We start from the raw sequence: 20,634 nt of genomic DNA, 5'->3' as shown, positions 1-20,634 counted from the left end.
CCTAACAGTGCTATCTGTCTGTGCATTTCTTGACTGTTCTGCAAGTTGTAGCCTCATGCACACTGGGTGTTTTAAACACTTTTAGAGGCCTCTTACTTTTTACTTTTTTTTTGCTGCCTCTAAATGCTCTTCAATGTTTGCCCATGCACAGATAGGCATTTACAGGTGTTTAGAGGCACAAAAAAACCCACTGCCAGAGCATTCAGGAACAGCAGCGTTTTGGCAGAAACAGTGCCTGATGCTCCTAAATGCATCTCAATGCGATGGGTGCACCAAGCGTTTGACGGCCATTAAAATGAATAAATGCTCTACACAGGTACCATTAATCAAGGAATGGTTTTTCAGAATCAATAAAATAGAAGAAATGACGGAATTGATCTCCATATCTCAAGATCGATTACATAAATTTACAACTGTCTGGTCTTGTTTGTCTCACTTTAAAACTACTGAGCGGTATAAGAAGTACATGCAATAGACAGCCTGTATGCTGGAGCTGAATTGCGTATCCATTTCTCGCTCTGGGATAGGGTGTTCGTTTAATCCTTGTATGGGCTAATTGGGGGGGGGGGAGCTATGGAGGTCAGCACATGACACGGGATGCCGGTTTTGTCCTCCATCGCTCCTTCACCATTTCTTTCCCCAATCCCACCCCCCCTTTTTTTTTCTCATTTCCCACTGGTCTTTCCTTTACCCCTCACAACTGAATATCCTCGGTGGGCAACCCTATTTGAATGTTACATATAGTTACATAGTTATATAGTTAGTCTGGCTGAAAAAAGACAAAAGTCCATCCAGTTCAACCATTAAAAAAAAAAAAAAAGTTATAATCCTACACCCACAGTCGATTCAGAGGAAGGCAAAAAACCCAGCAAAGTACGATCCAATTTGCTCCTGCAGGGAAATAAATTCCTTCTCGATCCCCTGAGAGGCAATCGGATATTCCCTGGATCAACTTTAGCTATAAATGTTAGTATCCAGTTATATTCTGTGTATCTAAGAAATAATCCAGGCCTTTTTTAAAGCAATCCACTGAGCTGGCCAGAACCAACTCTTGAGGGAGTCTATTCCACATTTTCACAGCTCTCACTGCAAACCTATGGATCTATGATATGGCCGGCAGGCTTCCTTTTATACAGCTATTAGGTTTGTTCTATAGCTACTTTTGTTCCATTTCTGGACTACTGGCTTAAACTTTACTGGTATACTCCTTTCATGTGCTGAGCATTTATTGTTTGTATATTTCTGTTAATTTTCTACTTGCCTATTGTCCTTGATTTTTTTATGCTACAATAACCACTGTTGGCATTTATTTTCTGTGGAACTCAATAAAAAAAAAATGAATACATGCTCAAATTCTTGAGGCTCTAAAACATGCCTAAACACGTTTGCAAAAACATGGCTTTAAGCGCTTTTTGACGTTTTTCTCCTGCAAGGAGGAAGGCATTTAGAAGAGCTGGGCAAACACCCAGTGTGCATGATGCTTTTAAAATCCAGACGTGTCCAGGGGCGGACTGACCATTTGGAAACTCGGGCACTGCCCGAGGGCCCGGGGTCAGTAGGGGGCCCCATGAGATGCCCCTGGTACCTTTTTCATAGGCTTTTTTGAGTTTGGACAAGGACACAGGGGCCCCATGATCCCCTAATGCCCAGGGGCCCCATGTGTAAAAGTGTAATTCTACTCGCGCATGTGCAGTGGGTAATCGGCTGTGAAGTCACAAGCTATCAAAGCCGGGTGCCCACACTAAAGATAGATGCCAGCGCCGGGAACAGAGGGCGGCCGGTGAAATGGGCTGCTCAGGGGACACCGTAGGATTGAGGGACAGGTGAGTGGCTGTTTTTTAAAAGTCAGCAGCTATAGTTTTTGTAGCTGCTGACTTTTATTTTTTTAAATTTTCACTGGAACTCCACTATGCTACAAAAAAATACAACATGCAATTAGCAATGTGATTTAACCACTTGCCCTCCTGAGGATTTACCCCCCTTAATGACCAGGCCTCTTTTTGCTACTCGGCGCTGCACTAATTCAGCTGATAATTGTGCGGTCATGCAATGCTGCACCCAAACGAAATTTACATCCTTTTTTTCACACAAATAGAGCTTTCTTTCGGTGGTATTTGATCACCTGTGCGCTTTTTATTTTTCATGCTATAAACAAAAAAATACCAAAAATTTTGAAGAAAAACTATTTGTTACTTTCAGCTATGAAAAATATATAGTAAAATTAAAGTTAGTTATAAATTTAGGCCAAAATGTATTCTGCTACATGTTTTTGGTAAAAAAAAATCCCAATAAGTGTATATTGATTGCTTTGTGTGAAAGTTATAGCGTCTACAAACTATGGTATAGATACTGCAATTTACGCTATTTTTTTTGCTCTACAGTGCTGCGCTAGTTTAACGGACAATTGCGCGGTCATGCAATATGGTACATAAATGAAACTTATGTCCTTTTTTTCACACAAATAGAGCTGTATTTTGGTGGCATTTGATCACCTGTGCACTTTTTATTTTTGGCGCTATAACCAGAAACTTTTGAAGAAAAAAACAATTTTTTAAAAAAAAACAATATTTTCTCATTTTGGTCATAAAAAATATCCAAAAAAACTAAAATTTCGTCATAAATTTAGGCCAAAATGTATTATGCTACGTTTTTGGTTAAAACATTCCCAATAAGTGTACATTGATTGCTCTGTGTGAAAGTTATAGCGTCTACAAAATATGGTATAGACAATGTTATTTACACAGCTTTTACTTTCTGACTGCTCATCACATTTCTTGAGGTGCTAAAATACCAGGACAGTACAAACACCCCCAAATGACCCCTTTTCGGAAAGTAGACACCTTAAGCTATCTGCTGAGAGGCATATTGAGTACATGGAAGATTTATTTTTTTTCCACAAGTTTCTGGAAAATGACAAAACATTTTTTTTTTTTACACAAAGTTGTCATTTAAATGATTTATTTCTCGCACAAGCCATGGGTATATGTGGAATTACACCCCAAAATACATTCTGCTACTTCTACCGAGTATGGAGATACCATGTGTGTGGGACTTTTTGGGAGCCTGGCCACATACAGGAGCCTGAAATCCAATGACCACTTTGAAAGCCTGAAGGTGCGCAACTTCCTCATTATACTTCCTCTCTACCTATCACAGTTTCAAAGGCCCTGACATGCCAGGATAGCACCAAACCCCCCCCAAATGACCCCTTTATGGAAAGTAGACACCCCAAGGAATTTAAAAAGAGGCATGGTAAGTATTTTGTAGCTCTCATTTTTTCTCACAAGGTTTTGAAATATAAAAAAAGAATAGAAAAAATATGTTTTTGTTTTTTTTCTTCATTTTCCAAAAACTTGTGGCAACAAATGAGATCTGCAAAATACTTACCGTGCTTTTTATCAAATTCCTTGGGGTGTCTACTTTCCAAAAAGGGATCATTTGGGGGGGTGAGGTGCTATCCTGGCATTTCAGGGCCTCCGAAACTGTGATAGGTAGTCAGGAAGTGTAATGAGGAAATAAAACCCTTTAAAAGCCTGAAGGTGCTTATTGGATTTTGGGGTCCTGTGCTTGGCTAGACTGCCAAAACGTCTCTCACATGTGGTACGCCATACTCTGGAGAAGTAGCAGAATGTATTTTGGGGAGTAATTCCACATATACCCATGGCATGTGTGAGCAGTAAATCATTTAAGTGACAATTTTGTGTAAAAAAAATAATATATATTTTTTTTGTAATTTTCCAAAAACTTGTGGTAAAAAAATAAATTCTTCTATTGATTCAACATGCCTCTCAGCAAATAGTTTGGGGTGTCTACTTTCCAAAAAGGGGTCCTTTTGGGGGGTGGGGGTGTTTTATGCCCAGCATTAGACGTTTATGCCACACATCACTCACTCTTCTAACCACCTGAAGACCAAGCCTTTTCTGACACTTTTTGTTCACATGAAAAAAATCAGTATTTTTTGCTAGGAAATTAATTTAAACCCCCAAACATTATATGTTTTTTTAAAGCAGACACCCTAGTGAATAAAATGGAGGGTACTACAATTTTTTTATGGCACATAGTACTCGTGCAGCAATTTTTCAAAAGCAAATTTAAAAAAAAAAAATACACTTTTTTTTTACTTTTAATGAACTAAAACACAATAAATTGGCCGATTATTTCGTAAGATAATAGTATGCCGAGTAAATAGATACCAAACATGACATGCTTTAAAACTGCGCATGCCCCGTGCAATGGCGACAAACTGCAAACATTTTTAATATCCATAGGCAACGCTTTAAAAGCCTTTAAAAGCTACCATTTTAGATTTACAGAGGAGGTCTAGTGTTAGAATTACTGCCCTTGATCTGACGTTCATGGCAACACCTCACATGCATGGTGCAACCGCTGTTTACATACCGCAACAGGGTCAAGGCTTGAGCACACAGGTGTGCGTGCATGGGAGGGGCGATTTTTTTTTTTTTTTTTTTTTATTTTGATTCTTTTTTATTATTTTTACATTTGTATCTTTCTTTTTTTTTATCACTTTTAATGCTATAACAGGGAATGCAAATATCCCCTATAACTTCAATGGGCATTGTCATATATTCTTTTTTGAGAAATCTGGGGTCTATCAGGCTCTAGATATCTCCTCTGCCCTTACATTATCTAATCAAACCAAAATCGGTGTGATCAGATGCTTTCCCAATTTACAAATGGTGCTGTTTATATCCTGCGAAACTAAAGTGATGAAATGCTTGTAGCTTCCGAATTCTTAGACTATAGAGAAGATTGGCACCACTCTGGTCTCCAATCAGCTCTATGGTCAGCTGGCAGAAACACCGGCTGCATTCTCAGGTTCCCCCGATGGCTTGAGACTGCCCGAGAAGGCCGTGGAAGGCAGGGGGGGAGGGGGGCATCATCTCCCGCTGCTTGTAAAAGCAATCCTGCAGCTAATAAGCCACTAAGATTGCTTTTACATAAAAGCCGATCGCCGGCTGAAAAAATGATACCAGGATGATGCCTGCAGCTGTAGGCATCATCCTGGTATAACCATTCAAAGTCCAGTGATGTACCAGTACGTCGCTGGTCCTTGTTGGGTATATATACTATGTTCTTTTTTTTTGTATGCAGCCTGTGGACTGAATGACAAAAATGAGACGAAATCTCTGCCAGAAAAAGTGTGTGGTACAACCACCATTAGAATATACCACCCTGCATCCACCCACTTCTAATGGTGGGCACACATTAGGTCACATTTTGCCACAAGCGCCAGTTCCAAGATTGAACAAATATCTAAATAGTGGCACGCTTGAATAAAAATTGTCCACATATAAGTGGTACCCCATATGGAAAAAGGATGACACCAAGTCCAAAACTATCTTGCCACTGCTCCCCATGTAGTCTGGTCATCTGGGGGGCTCCACGTGACTCTTTTCCCTCGTAAATCCGAAACTTATAAGTATACCCCTCTCACTGGTCTTCTACATCTTGACCCCATATCTGGCACGCTTGCAGGGGAGAAATTGTTTGAATGCAAGGCGGCCATAAAAATTAATGAGGGACTCATCAACGCAGATGTTTTGCTGGGGAGTATAGACATCTGCAAATTTTTTGTTAAGGTGATTTGCGAGGGGCTAAATTTTGTGGAGCCGGTCAAATTCAGGGTTACCCTGAGGATGACAGAGTGTATTGTCGTTGAAATGCATAAAACATTATACTCTCATATCTATGCCTGGCCATGGCAGCAGAGAACACGGCATATGATGAATCGGGTGTGCGGACCAATACAATCGCAATTCATTTTTTTCAGTAATGCCCATGTTGAAGGTTAGGCCCAAAAAAATGTAAATTCAAAAACCGTAATGAGTTTCCATGCGAATGGTCTGGCAAGGTTTGAATTTGGTTTGGCGGCGATAAATTGTTGTGCATATAAATTGCTTTGATCCACAATCAACGCATACATATATTCCGTGAAAAACAGCTCCAAAAATCAAGGAGGTATGTGAAAGACCAAGATGTACTAGACCGCTGGTACTCGCCAGTTCACCAAAAGGTAGAGCGGCACTAGTACTGGCACTCTGCTGTATATGAGAGTCATCAAAATTTACCGGCAAGTGCTAACAGAGATCAGGCCTGATTCTGCGAACACTGTGGTTTTGTGTGCAATGTATCAAGTGACCGTGACCTACTGACACTGCACTTGCTGGGGGAGAAGGGGGGGTAAGCGTAGGGGCTAAACGCAGGTGCTGGCAGGTGCCGGGGCTGATCCCGCTAACGCTGCCTTTTTGGGGATGCTATACTAATGTGAATGCTGGTATAGTGCTGATCTGATCAAAGATATTGACCTGTTCAGACATTATACTAGCAATGGAGGTTTATTGTACATGAGCGTGCTCCTGGCAATCAAGGGGTTAAATGTGATGACTGGTGTACTGACGGGCAATCTGACGCTATCTGGGAGGGGCGTGAAAACTATGGGAGCGCAAATCATATATATATATATATATATATATATATATATATATATATATATATGTGTGTGATTTTGCACACCCATGCCACCCATGCTCAGAAAGCGGTTACAGAAGAGGTTTGTGTTACGGCGCTGCGTTCATTTAACCAACAATTGCGCGGTCATGCAACACTGCACCCAAATTAAATTTACGTCCTTTTATTCCCACAAATTGAGCTTTCTTTCGGTGGTATTTGATTCCCTGTGCGTTTTTAATTTTTTGCGCTATAAAAAAAAAGGCTGACAATTTTGAGAAAAAAAACAATATTTTGGACTTTTTGCTATAAAACATGTCCAGTAAAAAAATTTAAAAATCAAATTTCATCCTAAATTTCAGCCAAAATGCATTCTGCAACATGTCTTTGCTAAAAAAAAACCCAATACATGTAGTTGAATTGGTTTACATGAAAGTTATAGCGTTTACAAATGGCGGGAAAGATACTGGGATTTTTTATTTTTTTTTATATACTAATAATGGCAGCAATCAGTGACTTATGGCGGCGATCAGCGACTTATGGCAGGACTGCGGGACTGCGTCGGACATTCTGACACTAAGGGGGAACTGACTTGGGGTCACTGACATCCCCAGTGACACCAATACAGTGATCAGTGCAAAAAAAAAACACTGACACTGTACTAATGGCACTGGGGAGGAAGGGGTTAACTTTTTATTCACTGAAAGGTTTAACTGTGTGAGGGGAGTGTTTTACTATGGGGTGGGGGGGTGTACTGCACGGGAACACGCTGATCTGGAGAGATAAACTCTTCTCTCAGGATCAGCATGTCAGGAGCTGACAGGGAACTGACAGAAAGCAGAGGTGCAGTGTAAACACTGCAGCCGTGCTCTCTGTCAGTGATTGCCGCTAATCGCTGGGACACGGCCGGTAATGACCGGCCGTGACCCGGCGACTGACACCTGCGGCCCGATCGGCGGCGCAGGTAGGGAGGAGGCACACCTCGCATGCACCCCGTTTTGCAAAAGCAAAACGTGGTTTTGCCCAGCCGTGCCGACCTGCCACCGTATTTCTACAGTGGCTGGTCGACAAGACATTATGGTAGATATTAAGGTAAAAAACATATTTCCTATCTTATGTTCGATACAGTGAGGGCAGGCTATTATGCCACATCAGCTTTTGTCACCTGTGCCTACAGAGAGAAAGAGAGACTCCTTTGCATTTGCTCCCACAGAGAGAGAGAGAGAGCACTTTGCGTTTGCCCCCACAGAGAGAGAGAGAGAGACCACTTTTCCCCCACAGCAAGAACCAAGAGTCAGCGAACAGACTACTACATCCCCCTTTCTCAGCTCAGGAAGGGCATGATATGGGGCCTGGGGCCCCCTGGGCACAATATGAAATTGACTGCCTGCTGCTGGACCCCTCAGTGTAAGTGACAGTATCCACTCCAGGCAGGCAGACCCCAAACTTCCCCCTCCTGACTCAGGGACAGACAGGAGGGCAAGAAATTAGAATGGGCAGGCAGGCCAGGAACACAGATGAAATTGACTTTCAGTGCCACTGACATGTATGGCAGCACAGATGATGACACCTGAGTTTGACTCACTCTGACCTCACCAGACCAACACGAACATCCCTCCTCCACTGACACTGCGACAGTCTCTCACCTCCAGATGGATCAATTTGAATTATACAGTATAGCATACAGCAGAGTTATAGTATGGAGCTTTAAAGTATATAGGGTAAAGCTCAGTATACAAAGTGTAGTGGTTAGCAGTAAACAATGTACAGGATGAAGAGTATATAATTCAGAATATGCACAGTGGAGCAGTGTGAAGTGCAAAATATCCAGGTATGTATACTGTGTGGAGTGGCTGTGCATTATAAAATATACAGCACTTTAAAGTTAGTGGGATGGTGGTGTTTGGTATAAAAAGTACAGTATAAAGAAGGGAGTGGTGTGGCATATCCAATGTACATTTTATAATTATAGTGGAGGTGTCAGAGAACAGACCATACACGACACAAGGGCTCCTCCACTCTGGCCGCTCGGCTACTGGGTTTTTATAGTGGTTGGCAAGGTGCAGCAGGAAATGCGCCATGACGTCATCACGCTCGCCTCACACACCGTCTCCATCAGACCTGCCCCCTGCATCCTGCCGCCGGCTGAACACACTCGGATAGTCTCAGGCGGCTCTGTAACTGCGCATGTGCAGTTCAGAGCCGAGCCATCACAGCCATTTTTTATTTCTCCTGTTACGGACTTCCCGTAAAAATACAGGCGGTTGGCAACACTGGACACAGTGCAGACGCACAGCCACATGCCTGTATTCCATAGTCTGTTCAGCCTGAGGCAAGATGCAGGTTGTTTTTGAGCAGGAGGTGTGTTCCAGAGGCAGGCTTTGATTGGTCGTTGGGTGTGGTGGCTAGACAAACTACCCAATACAGACATACTGTGTGTCTGCACAGTGTCTTGTACCTCTCAATGCTTTAAGCAGAGGATGTAACTGACCACACTAACACAGATATACTTCTGTGCTTTGCGTGGTCAGTTTAGAACAAAGAAGAAAAGGTGACTGGTATGGTCAGCCAGGTGCTTCAGATAGAATAAATACATGAAAATGATAGAGACTATGATTTATAAAATACACATATGTGAGAACACTCATAGAAAAAAAATATTAAGGGTAATATACACTATATCAGAAGACGTCTAGCATTTGGGGGTTAAATATAAACTTGTAATGATTCTGACAGTGTCAACATTCAAATAATGTATCTTGACCCATATTCAAGTTAATACAAAGGCAGGTGAATGTGGTTATATTTTCTTTTGTTGAAGCTACCTCAATCATCTTCTTTATCAAGTTACTATAGTTACTGGTCTACTGGTTTTTTTGTACACTGTATGCCACAGTGTGTCTATTTTTATGTGACTTTATTTTTCGACCTTCTAATTGATTGCAATCTATCTACCATTTAGCATATGCTCAAAAATTAAAACAAAGACATCCTTTATACAAAGTTATTTCATAATATTTGTTAATACTGAGCACTGATTCCATGGCACTTAAACATATGGATCTGCTGTTTATTATCTGAATCTATTTATCATTCATTGTATTTCTAATCTGGGCAATCAAATAATTGAGTACTGTCCGTGATACTTTTTTTGTTGCACTAACACACAATTATAATCACTGACGTAAATTACTGCAATATAATATCTTTTAGATTGTAAGTTCTATGAGCAGGGCCCTCCTATTCCTTTTGTATTGAACTGTATTGTAAATGTACTATCTCCGTTAATATTGTAACATACTACACAAACTGTTGGCACTACATATGTCCTGAATAATAATAATAATAATTGGAAAATTATTTATGATCAGTTAGCAAAAATAAAATCAGCTAACAATGAATGAAAGCATCCGCTCTCTGTGCTTATTTATCAAATCATTATATTATAATTTCCCTCATGTTTGTTCCTTAAATGTTTTGACATCAGTAACCACCAAAAAATAACATTTCAGTCATTAATGGAGTCTTGTGGGCAAAGTCAGCTACTGGCTTCCTATATTTCCTGGAACGTTTGGCAGTAAGCAGGGGCGGATTGACAACTCATGGCGCCCCCGGGCAATAGGGGATCATGGGGCCCCTGTGTCCTTGCCGAAACTCAAAAAAGCCTATGAAGAAGGTACCAGGGGCATCTCATGGGGCCCCCTACTGACCCCGGGCCCTCGGGCAGTGCCCGAGTTTCCAAATGGTCAGTCCGCCCCTGGCAGTGAGATATCCTTTGTCATCTTCTCCATCCCTTCTGTTTACATTAAAGTATCAAAAAGGATGTTCCTTTTACATGCTTCATAATATAAAATATAATAAAATGCATCAGGGGACAGTGGGACTTCTCTAAGGCTAGGTTCACATCTGTGTGGGTGGTGCCGCTGGGGATCTGCACGGAAATCCGTGCAGCCGTACCACCCACACAGAGAAATGCTATGCAGAGCAATACAAAGCAGCGTGCTGGAGCTGACAGGGGAGAGATCTGTATTGTTTACATACAGACCTTTCCCCCGTCAGTGATACTCAGCGATTGCCAGTGGGGAATCTCTGGCCGGGACCCAGCGATCGACAGCTGAAGCCCCCTACCTGGAAAACAAAATCACATATATATACGTGATTTTGTGAAGCCCTGCAGCCGGGTAGGGGGGGGGGGGGACTGTGATGTGGGGGTTGTAATTGCAAGGAGGACTGTGATGTAAGCAGGACATTAATGTTGGGGTGCTCTGATGGGAAAGGGAGTTGTGATGTAAGGGGGGCTGTGATGGGAAAGCCCTGAGTCATAGAAAAATTAGATTTGGACCTCTGACAAAAGAAGATGTTACCAACCGGACCTCCGTGAATTTTTATTTAGTATCCCTGATATAGACTTTAAAAAGAGAAATTTTAAATGAAAAACAGGAGATGTAGGCTGCTATTGCTGAGCTTTCCTTCTGAAAATGCTAGTTGTTTGGATTTCATGCTGATGCATATGGTGTCATTACTTTGAGGTGTCAACCTGGAGCAACAAATAAAATCAGCACAACTCCTACTCAGTCCAGGTGAGCGACTCTAAATATAGCAGATCTGCCAGCCCACTGAAAACAATGCTCTTACCGTGTAGCCATTTTATTTTTTTACAGCTCTTTGGAGGTACCAGTCATTGAACAGCCCAGGTATAAAGTCCAGTGGTCAGGAGCATTTAACATAAATTAAGACAGCAATAAACACTTTACAGAGGGTCTGACCCTTGCAGACATAAAAGGTAACAAAAAAGTAAATAAAAATTGATTTAAAAAAATGGTACAGACTAGAAGAACCATTTTTTCTGTCGTCATTTTGCCGTTTCTAAAGCTTAAACAACTGACAGGAGGAAAACTATAGCTACCCTTATAGGACTCTGACCTTTATATAAAGTTATTCATAGATGTTACAACCTGTTTAAAGCTCTAGAAAGTGAAAGTTTTTTTCATCTGATAGCGTATTGTTCTGCTGCACTGGGCTTGTCATCAAGACACATACAGTACATGCATATGCCTTATAATCAGTGGTGTCCAACTCAATTTCATTGCAGGCCACATCAGCATAATGGTTGCCTTCAAAAGGCTAGTTGTATCTGTAAGATTATGTATACAGTGCAGATTTCAGGAGTACGCAGCGTACAAAGTGCAGAGTTCAGGAGTATGTTACATACTGAGTGTAAAGTTCAGGAGTACACTACATACAGAGTACAGAGTTCAGGAGTGTGCTATGTACAGAATGCAAGGTTCAGCTGTCTTGCACACGCTGTACAACTTACTTCCACCCTTCTTCCTTGGCTCTCACCTCTGCGTCATTCTCCCCCCATCTCTGCACACATCTCCCTCCACAGCTCTCATCTCCCCTCCCTCGCCCAAAGCTTCCTTACATCTCACCATATCTGAATCCAAAGCAAAAAAATATAATATTTTTCAGCCTAACATTTCTTTGATAAGGTGGCTGCATTTATTTCCTTATTTATATTTTCACCTGGTAATCCAGTAAATAAAATTTTCTGTTCTTGCTGAAAAAATCTTAACCTGAAAAGAGAAAATTAATGCAGCCACCGTAAACTAGAATAAGTCACATTTTGTTCTTGAGTTTAGTCATCCTTTAATCCTTTTGTCAAAAGGTCTGCAATATGTAAATACACAAGATTACGAATAAACTTGTTTTTATAACCAGGGCTGCTAAACTGCTAACATTTTGCTAGAGAATTGCAAATATATGCCTGGAATCAGTGAGAAAAACACAAAATTGTTTTTAAGTAATAAACATTTTATCATAATATATTTCCTTCTGTACAAATATGATATCATTTTTACAATTAGATAATTGTGGCATAGCAGGGATTGTGATGACACAACACTGCCACGTGTCAAAATAAATCTTTATAAAATATATATATAATGTAGCTATTTACATTCAGTTCTGATAGAGTGCCTTGAATATTTTCAAATTACAGTCCAACGGTCACTAACATTTATGGTGCCTCCACTTTCTGGTGGCCAGAGTCAGTTGAATGTCTTTCTTCTGCCAATGGATGACCCTGTTGACCACAGCTTTTCCATGTTGGATGTCACCAGCAATGACATAGACCATGGACCTAGAGTGACGGATCATGCTGTGTCCACAGTTGCCATTGATATGCAGCCACTGTTCAATCATGTTGCGTGTATCATATGGAAGCAGCTGGCCTTGTTTAATAAATTCTACTGCACCCTCTGTCACATATTCATGGGTAACCCTTCTTCTTGCTAGCTTTACTTTCACAGCTGTTAAAAAAAAAAATAGAAAAAATGGTTAATTCATGATCTTAGATGTGTTATTTAAACAATAAAAATCTATTTTACTGAATTTTATGAACTCACACTGAAGGATGCACGGCAGAGCAGCCTGTGATTTATTTTTACAGAGCTTTTTCAGCCCTGCCACAATTAAAAGCCTAATGATGTACTTTACTCAATACTATCTGTGGGATGATTGAACATGCAAGCTATTAACACTATCAGCCAATTAGTATTATCACAGCCTCCCACTGTTTTACAACACCTAGTGAGGCCTTTAGGAATGCAAATGTAATGAAGAGATTTGCATTTGTGACTATATTTTCATTCTGTTCCAATATCATGATATTAAATTACAATATATTGAAGCGAAATAAAAGCAGATCTGTATGAAAGTTGCAGTAAGTAGATATCTACATGAAGACCCAACAGAAGAAAACCAATTGTAGATCTTTATAACAGTTAAATAAAGCAATACAGAGCAATGAAGCATTTGGGACCTAGCAGATTTGGGAGTGGCTCTTGCTGGTACCCCAGTTTCAGTGTACTGTATATGGTAAGAGCAGGTTTCAAATGTGCAGATACTTCACTCAATTATGTCACTGTATTATATATTCCATAGTCAAAACACCCTCTGAAATAAGCAGAGAACATCATTATGCAAGGCTGTTAACCTCTTTCCGCCCGGCCTATGGCCGAATGGCGGCTGGCAAAATCTCTCACCTTTCCGGGTGGACGCCATATGGCATCCTTTCGGGCATGTGCAGTTTGCGCACCTGCAGAGCCGCGCAGCAGCGCGATCTGTCACCGGTCATGTACCTCGGACACGGCCGATGACAGATCTGAGTACCGGCCTCGTTGCTGGTACCATGTGACCTTCTGTGACCAATCACAGCAGGTCACATGACCGTTGTATACAATAGATGGCTTCATTTATGCCATCCATTGTATACTAGTGTGTCTAGCTGTGAATGGTCCAGGGGCGGACTGACCATTTGGAAACTTGGGCACTGCCCTAGGGCCCGGGGTCAGTAGGGGGCCCCATGAGATGCCCATGGTACCTTTTTCCTAGGCTTTTTTGAGTTTGGGCAAGGACACCCCTGGAATGGTCACAGCGATCACATGCACAAGCTGGGCCAATCACAGCCCAGCTGTGTCATGTGATTAGCCGTGGCCAAATCACAGCTAAGCACAAAAAAAAGAAAAACCCTGAATGAATCGATGTCATTCAGGTAAATGCTTGCTTATAGCAAAGTAATTCTTTGCTATAAGCAAATTGTGTAAAAAAAAAATACTGATCACTTCCCCAAAGTAGTACAATGTTACTATGGTAACATTGTACTACTTTGGTCATAGTGAAATATGGAGAAAAAACAAGTAATAAAATTAAAAATAAAAAAATTAATTAAAAAAAATTCTAATTTTTTTTTTCATACTGTCACAAGTCAGTGTCCCTGATCACCACCATGCCAGTTATATGATGGTGCTGTACTGCACTGGTGACAGTATGTAAAAAAACAAAATGGTGAAATTCTTTAATTTTTTCATTTTCCGAACAATTATGACAAAAAAAACACAACTTCAAAAAACTCGCCATGCCTCTTATGAAGTACGTCGTACTGTCTACTTTGCAAAAAGGGGTCATTTGGGGGATATCTGTACTGTTCTGACATTCTTGGACCTCAAGAAATTAGATTGGCTGTCAGTACTTCAGAATTGATCAATATTCAGATCAATATTCAGATCAATATTCAGATAGATCTCATAGTTTGCGAACTCTATAACTTTCCTACAGACTAAATAATACATCCTAATTTGGGTTATTTTCACCAAAGACATGTAGCAGAATACATCTTGGCCTAAATTTATGAAGAACAAATAAAAATTTATTTGCAAACTTTTATAACAGAAACAAAGAAAAACTTTTTTTTAATTTTCTTGCCTTTTTTTGTTAATTTAGCAAAAAATAAAACCCCAGTGGTGATTAAATACTACCAAAAGAAAGCTTTGTGTGAAGAAAATGATAACATTTTAGTTTGGGTACAATGTTGTATGACCGTGCAATTGTCATTCAAAGTGTGAGAGCGCTGCAACCTGAAAAATGGCCTGGGTAGGAAGGGGGTAAAAGTGCCTTGTATGGAAGAGGATAAGCTGGCCTCACATGGATCAAAATTTGGCTGGTTCAGCAGGGACCCGCTGGCTGAACAAAAAAAAAGTTGACCAATGGAGGGCCAGCTTTTAGCCCATAGCAGGAGTTACCCTCAACCTGCCACTTTGCTTAAATTTTCTTTATAAAAAAAAAAAATGACCCAACAGGAGGGCTTCCCCGTCAACACCGTCTGTCCTGCGTGGTTGCAGAAAATAAATTTGCACTGTCTCTAGTCTGTCTTAGTGAATGTGGTGAAGCTCTGATGACTTCCATCATCCTATAATGTGGAAGCAAAAACATTTTTTTTTTCTTGCACATGGTTGGTGATTTTTTGTAAAGTAAATTTTCTCCACAGTCACTAAACCAGTGATTCTCAACCTTCCTAATGCCGCGACCCTTTAATACAGTTCCTCATGTTGTGGTGACCCCCAACCATAAAATTATTTTCGTTGCTACTTCATAACTGTAATTTTGCAGTGGGAGGAGTAGTGCCACATCACTGATGTCAGTGGGAGGAATAGTGTCCCATCGTTGGTGTCAGTGGGGGGAGGAATAGTGCCCCATCGTTGGTGTCAGTGGGGGGAGGAATAGTGCCCCATCGTTGGTGTCAGTGGGGGGAGGAATAGTGCCCCATCGTTGGTGTCAGTGGGGGGAGGAATAGTGCCCCATCGTTGGTGTCAGTGGGGGGAGGAATAGTGCCCCATCGTTGGTGTCAGTGGGGGGAGGAATAGTGCCCCATCGTTGGTGTCAGTGGGGGGAGGAATAGTGCCCCATCGTTGGTGTCAGTGGGGGGAGGAATAGTGCCCCATCGTTGGTGTCAGTGGGGGGAGGAATAGTGCCCCATCGTTGGTGTCAGTGGGGGGAGGAATAGTGCCCCATCGTTGGTGTCAGTGGGGGGAGGAATAGTGCCCCATCGTTGGTGTCAGTGGGGGGAGGAATAGTGCCCCATCGTTGGTGTCAGTGGGGGGAGGAATAGTGCCCCATCGTTGGTGTCAGTGGGGGGAGGAATAGTGCCCCATCGTTGGTGTCAGTGGGGGGAGGAATAGTGCCCCATCGTTGGTGTCAGTGGGGGGAGGAATAGTGCCCCATCGTTGGTGTCAGTGGGGGGAGGAATAGTGCCCCATCGTTGGTGTCAGTGGGGGGAGGAATAGTGCCCCATCGTTGGTGTCAGTGGGGGGAGGAATAGTGCCCCATCGTTGGTGTCAGTGGGGGGAGGAATAGTGCCCCATCGTTGGTGTCAGTGGGGGGAGGAATAGTGCCCCATCGTTGGTGTCAGTGGGGGGAGGAATAGTGCCCCATCGTTGGTGTCAGTGGGGGGAGGAATAGTGCCCCATCGTTGGTGTCAGTGGGGGGAGGAATAGTGCCCCATCGTTGGTGTCAGTGGGGGGAGGAATAGTGCCCCATCGTTGGTGTCAGTGGGGGGAGGAATAGTGCCCCATCGTTGGTGTCAGTGGGGGGAGGAATAGTGCCCCATCGTTGGTGTCAGTGGGGGGAGGAATAGTGCCCCATCGTTGGTGTCAGTGGGGGGAGGAATAGTGCCCCATCGTTGGTGTCAGTGGGGGGAGGAATAGTGCCCCATCGTTGGTGTCAGTGGGGGGAGGAATAGTGCCCCATCGTTGGTGTCAGTGGGGGGAGGAATAGTGCCCCATCGTTGGTGTCAGTGGGGGGAGGAATAGTGCCCCATCATTGGTATTAGTGACACCAATGATGGGCACTATTCCTCCCACTGACACCAATGATACTTACCTTGCTGACTCCTGCTCCAGCCTGGGCTCGCTCCCTCCCTCTCCCATCTACAGCCAGCATACCTGGCTGCAGCAGCACCATCTGCACGCTACAGACACTTACCTGTCAGCTGTCTTCCTTCTCCGGCCACTCCCTCGCTCGATCTTCTTTAATCTTCACGCTGCTGCTTGGCTCCTCCTCTCCAAGCTCCACCTCCTCGCCGGTGATTGGCCGCCTGTGTGCCTCTCCTGAGCTACAGTTCTGGCGGCCAATCACTGGCGAGGAGGCAAAGCTGTTGAGTGATCCCGGGGATGTGGCCAGATGACAGGGGCGGCATGTCATCCCGCACACACATCGCAGTCCAGGGAAATGTGGATGTATCTGCATGTGGGCGGACCCGCCTGGAGACTGATAGAGGAGCGGTGTTTCGGTTCCTAAGACCATCGGAAATACGTGTTTTCCGATGGTCTTAGGAGACCCCTGTGAAAGGGTTGTTCGACCCCCAAAGGGGTCGCGACCCACAGGTTGAGAACCGCTGCACTAAACTAAAGGAAAACTCCCTTGCAAAACTTATTTTCCTTTAGTAAATCAATCACACTAGATTCAATACTTTCTGACCTAGAATGGATAACAGTTTTCAGTTCTGGGTCAGTGAGTCTTAGTATTGAAACTAGGGCCAGATTTACAAAAAGGCATGGCAGTTCTGAACCTATAGGCAGCAGATGCAAAGAGCTATGAACCACACATTGGGACATCAGAAGTTGTGTTTCTACAGGTTGCAGTAATAGAAATTTAGCCCCAATTAAAGCCATACTCCTAGAATGACAGCCAGGAGCCTAGCATTATTAAAAGAAAGCTAGCAATGGCAGACATTATAGACCCCTCTCATTTTGCACCCAAAATAGTTTAGACAACTTTCTCTAATTCTGATTACTAGAAAATGGCGACATGGATTTAAAAAGTCAAAGTGCTCTCTATAGTGACTTTTACCTAGACTATAACCAGTACAAACACAGAATGCAACCCCTCTCTTTCCAACACAAATCACGGAACTTACCAAAGTCATTGTGACAGAAAGCATCCAGGGCAGTTTTATATGAGTAAGTCTCTTCAATCAGTGGGCATCCCTGACATGTTGGTTTTGGCAGTTCTGCAATGGAAACAGATAACAGTTTTAATATTACAGAATGAGACGATACATAGTATATGAAATCGTAACACAAAAAGGTATAATTGTATAAAATACTTAGACTAGACTAACTAAAATGCCATTTAAGTTAAGGTAGTTCTTATTAAAATATATTTATGAAGGGTTAATTACAGCCTGTCAACTGTTAAGAGTACGTGCTTCCCTCCTAACAAACAACCATTGGTTATCTAGCTCAAATTCTACAGCTATTTACTTTACACATGACTCCCAATAGTAGTTACCTTTGTATTTGTACTGGTACTCTTTGCCAATGTTGTCAAGGCACATGTCATCTCCAGCAGGAAAACGGTCACAGTTTAGGCTTTCAGGCCAGGATTGGTCATTGCAAGCCAACACAGGAGCACAGCTGTCTCTCACGGCTTCACACATGCTGCGACAAGGTGGGATGAACCTGCAAAGGAGAGGTCAGGTCAATTTCAGGTCTAGTCCAATGCAACTGCACTATTGTACATTCTATAGTCATGTTTTTGTCAATATCCTGCTGGGAGACCAGTACTCTGTAGTCTATGTTTTTACAAAGCCAAATTTGCACATCAGTAGAATTGCTATTAGCATTTGTCAGACCTTTGACTCTGTTAAGTTAGATTCCATAGACAAAGGCAATAAAAGGCAGAAATTGCTTGAACAGGGTCAAACAAAATAGATTGTATTTAATTTGAATGGAAAGTATTTAATCCCCCTTTTCAAAGTACTGCAATACAGAAAATACTTATATGGCCATCTTTGAAATTGCAGGTGTAATTGTCTGCACCAAACGCTCAATAAATGATAATCTAAACAAATGGCTTCATTTAAACATATTATAGACTTAGTTAATGATAAGAACATGTTCCAATGTGATGACTGAAAGCACACATTTTGTAACCTAGTCTATACTAACATTTTGTAACCTAGTCTATACTAAGCTTCAGGTCAGGTGTAAGGAGAAGATACTTACGTGTCCATGCAGACCGGGGAGAAGAGGGAACACAGGAAGGTTCTGGCATATGGGTGGCAGCCGGTATGCAGCAGTTTATGCCATTCAGCAGACTTGGACACAACTTCTGCCATGGTGGTGTGCCCCATCAAGTTGGGAAGCCTCATTTCCGTATAGCCAACATTTTGACACATGTCTAATTCTTTAGGTATAGAGACACATCTTGTGGATAATCCAATGTCAAATGCTTTGCTAAGTCCAGCAAGGAAGGTGCTAAAGAGAAGAAAGAAGGAGGAAGAAGAGGTCATCTTGCTGGGATGTCAAGCCTTGCTCAGATGCTCAGGTACTGACAATGCTGAGTTCTCAGCCCCTTATATACATGCAAGTAGTCTCCAGCCCATTCATTATCCATGGCTTATCAAAACACACAAGACACAACTTAGACTCATTGCCCACTCAGGTGATTGTTGTGATAACTAAAAAAGTGGAGACACCCAGGCATGGCAGACTTTTCTTGAAAGTGATGTTTGCATAATAGATCTCATTACTTTGAAAGTGGCAGAACTACTACAACATGTAGACTGGGATATTAAAATGGAACAAATTGGGGTTTTGTTATGTACATGCTAAGTGGCAAGTGGAGGGAACCTGGACAGACAGGCTGTCTCCTGAGCTGGACCAGTCTGCATTGTGCTGTACCAACCTGACATATCCTAGGGATGGACTTAACAGAACATGCTTTGCTATTGCTAATTGCTCCATGTCTCTCAGTACATTTTTATAGTCTATTAGGGACCTTTTACCTATGTACCAGGCGTTATCAAATCTTCTGTTTTTTCTCTGGCATTTGGACAATTGTGAGACTGGAGTCTATCATAATTAACAGACTTTACTAATTATTTGTCTTGTGCTCTGATCTTGTGGGCAGCTGACACAGAATTGTAGGGAGGCAGGCTTCCTATATACAAAATAAAGTTTTATAGTTTATCATGGAAACCCTAAAAAGAAATGTAGGAAACCTGTAGCACTTCATTGAAAGTACTACACATCCCAGTTTTCTACAGCATGACCACAAGTTCCAGTATTTTAAAATGTCAGTTTAACACAACTCAGTTACATTTTTTGACAGAACTTGTAGTTCTACTGCAACTGGGTACTAATCTACCATTTTCTGATCAATACTTTCTAGTCTCTGAATGAATTAAGCTTGAGGTGTTGATCAGAAATAATTTTTCTTTACATTAGGACTCTAATACTGTATGTAAAAATCTTTGCTCACAAAAATGTGCTTTAGTTGTTTGCTTTAAAAATTCCTTCTTGGTGTACATTTGGTGCAGTTTTCAGCATACCTTCCATAGGTATGTATGGTAATGCATACCTGATGCCTTAGCACAACAAACATTTCCAATGTGGTGGCAGTGCATCCTAAGTGCTGAAAAACATGTCACCTTAAAGTGAACCACAATGTACACATAATGCCCACTACTACAACCACAATAAAGTGAACCACAATGTACACACAATGCCCACTATTGTGACAGTGCATTGTAGTGCCACTCAAAATGAAAGGCCCTAAAACATGGTTCTGTGCTTCAAAGTAATGTACGGTAAAGTGCATAGAAAAACATATATCCTTGATTTAACCAGGCATACACGTTCATATGCAATGTTGTTCCCTGGCTTCAGTGCATGTTTAGTAAAATTACTTAAATTTTCTGTATGGAAAAATGAGCAATGCTCAGGTGCAGAGATCATCAACCATGCCTTGAAGTCCTGTCTGTCAAGGTCCTACCTTTCTTCAGAGCTTGTGCATCTCCATGAGCTGGCATCCATCTTGGTTTTC

The 20,634-nt window shown here is 42.0% G+C and overlaps 1 protein-coding gene and 1 long non-coding RNA gene across 2 annotated transcripts in view; one reads left to right on the top strand and one right to left on the bottom strand.

The window, feature by feature from the left end:
* The window catches only part of LOC149472855 (uncharacterized), a 166,108-nt gene that overhangs the window by 90,366 nt on the left and 55,108 nt on the right, over nucleotides 1-20,634 (top strand). Inside the window, exon 3 of the long non-coding RNA XR_016313820.1 lies at nucleotides 19,000-19,134. This is a non-coding gene — a long non-coding RNA (uncharacterized LOC149472855). The remainder of the gene's footprint in view (nucleotides 1-18,999; nucleotides 19,135-20,634) is intronic.
* Nucleotides 12,305-19,171, bottom strand: LOC149472856 (secreted frizzled-related protein 2-like). Its single transcript, XM_089684542.1, has 4 exons — nucleotides 18,813-19,171; nucleotides 18,097-18,266; nucleotides 17,723-17,815; nucleotides 12,305-12,779 (listed from the first exon to the last, which is right to left on the bottom strand). Exons 1-4 carry the CDS (start codon nucleotides 19,097-19,099, stop codon nucleotides 12,481-12,483), a joined length of 849 nt encoding a protein of 282 aa, XP_089540668.1. The 5' UTR covers nucleotides 19,100-19,171; the 3' UTR covers nucleotides 12,305-12,480.

Source organism: Staurois parvus, unplaced genomic scaffold (assembly GCF_062004578.1).
Source record: "Staurois parvus isolate SC_StPar_1 unplaced genomic scaffold, SC_StPar_1.0 ptg000019l, whole genome shotgun sequence".
NCBI lineage: Eukaryota > Metazoa > Chordata > Amphibia > Anura > Ranidae > Staurois > Staurois parvus.
The sequence above is the reverse complement of the archived record's forward strand: the minus strand, read 5'-3'. Positions and strand labels throughout refer to the sequence as shown.

What these genes read in the sequence shown, in the direction of transcription:
- LOC149472856 (XM_089684542.1), bottom strand. Translation starts at nt 19,099, where the DNA reads ATGACCTCTTCTTCCTCCTTCTTTCTTCTCTTTAGCACCTTCCTTGCT. An exon ending in TCCCCGGTCTGCATGGACAC is followed by an intron (nt 18,267 to 18,812) that starts GTAAGTATCTTC and finishes TCTCCTTTGCAG; the next exon opens with GTTCATCCCACCTTGTCGCA. An exon ending in TTTCTGTCACAATGACTTTG is followed by an intron (nt 12,780 to 17,722) that starts GTAAGTTCCGTG and finishes TTTTTTTAACAG; the next exon opens with CTGTGAAAGTAAAGCTAGCA.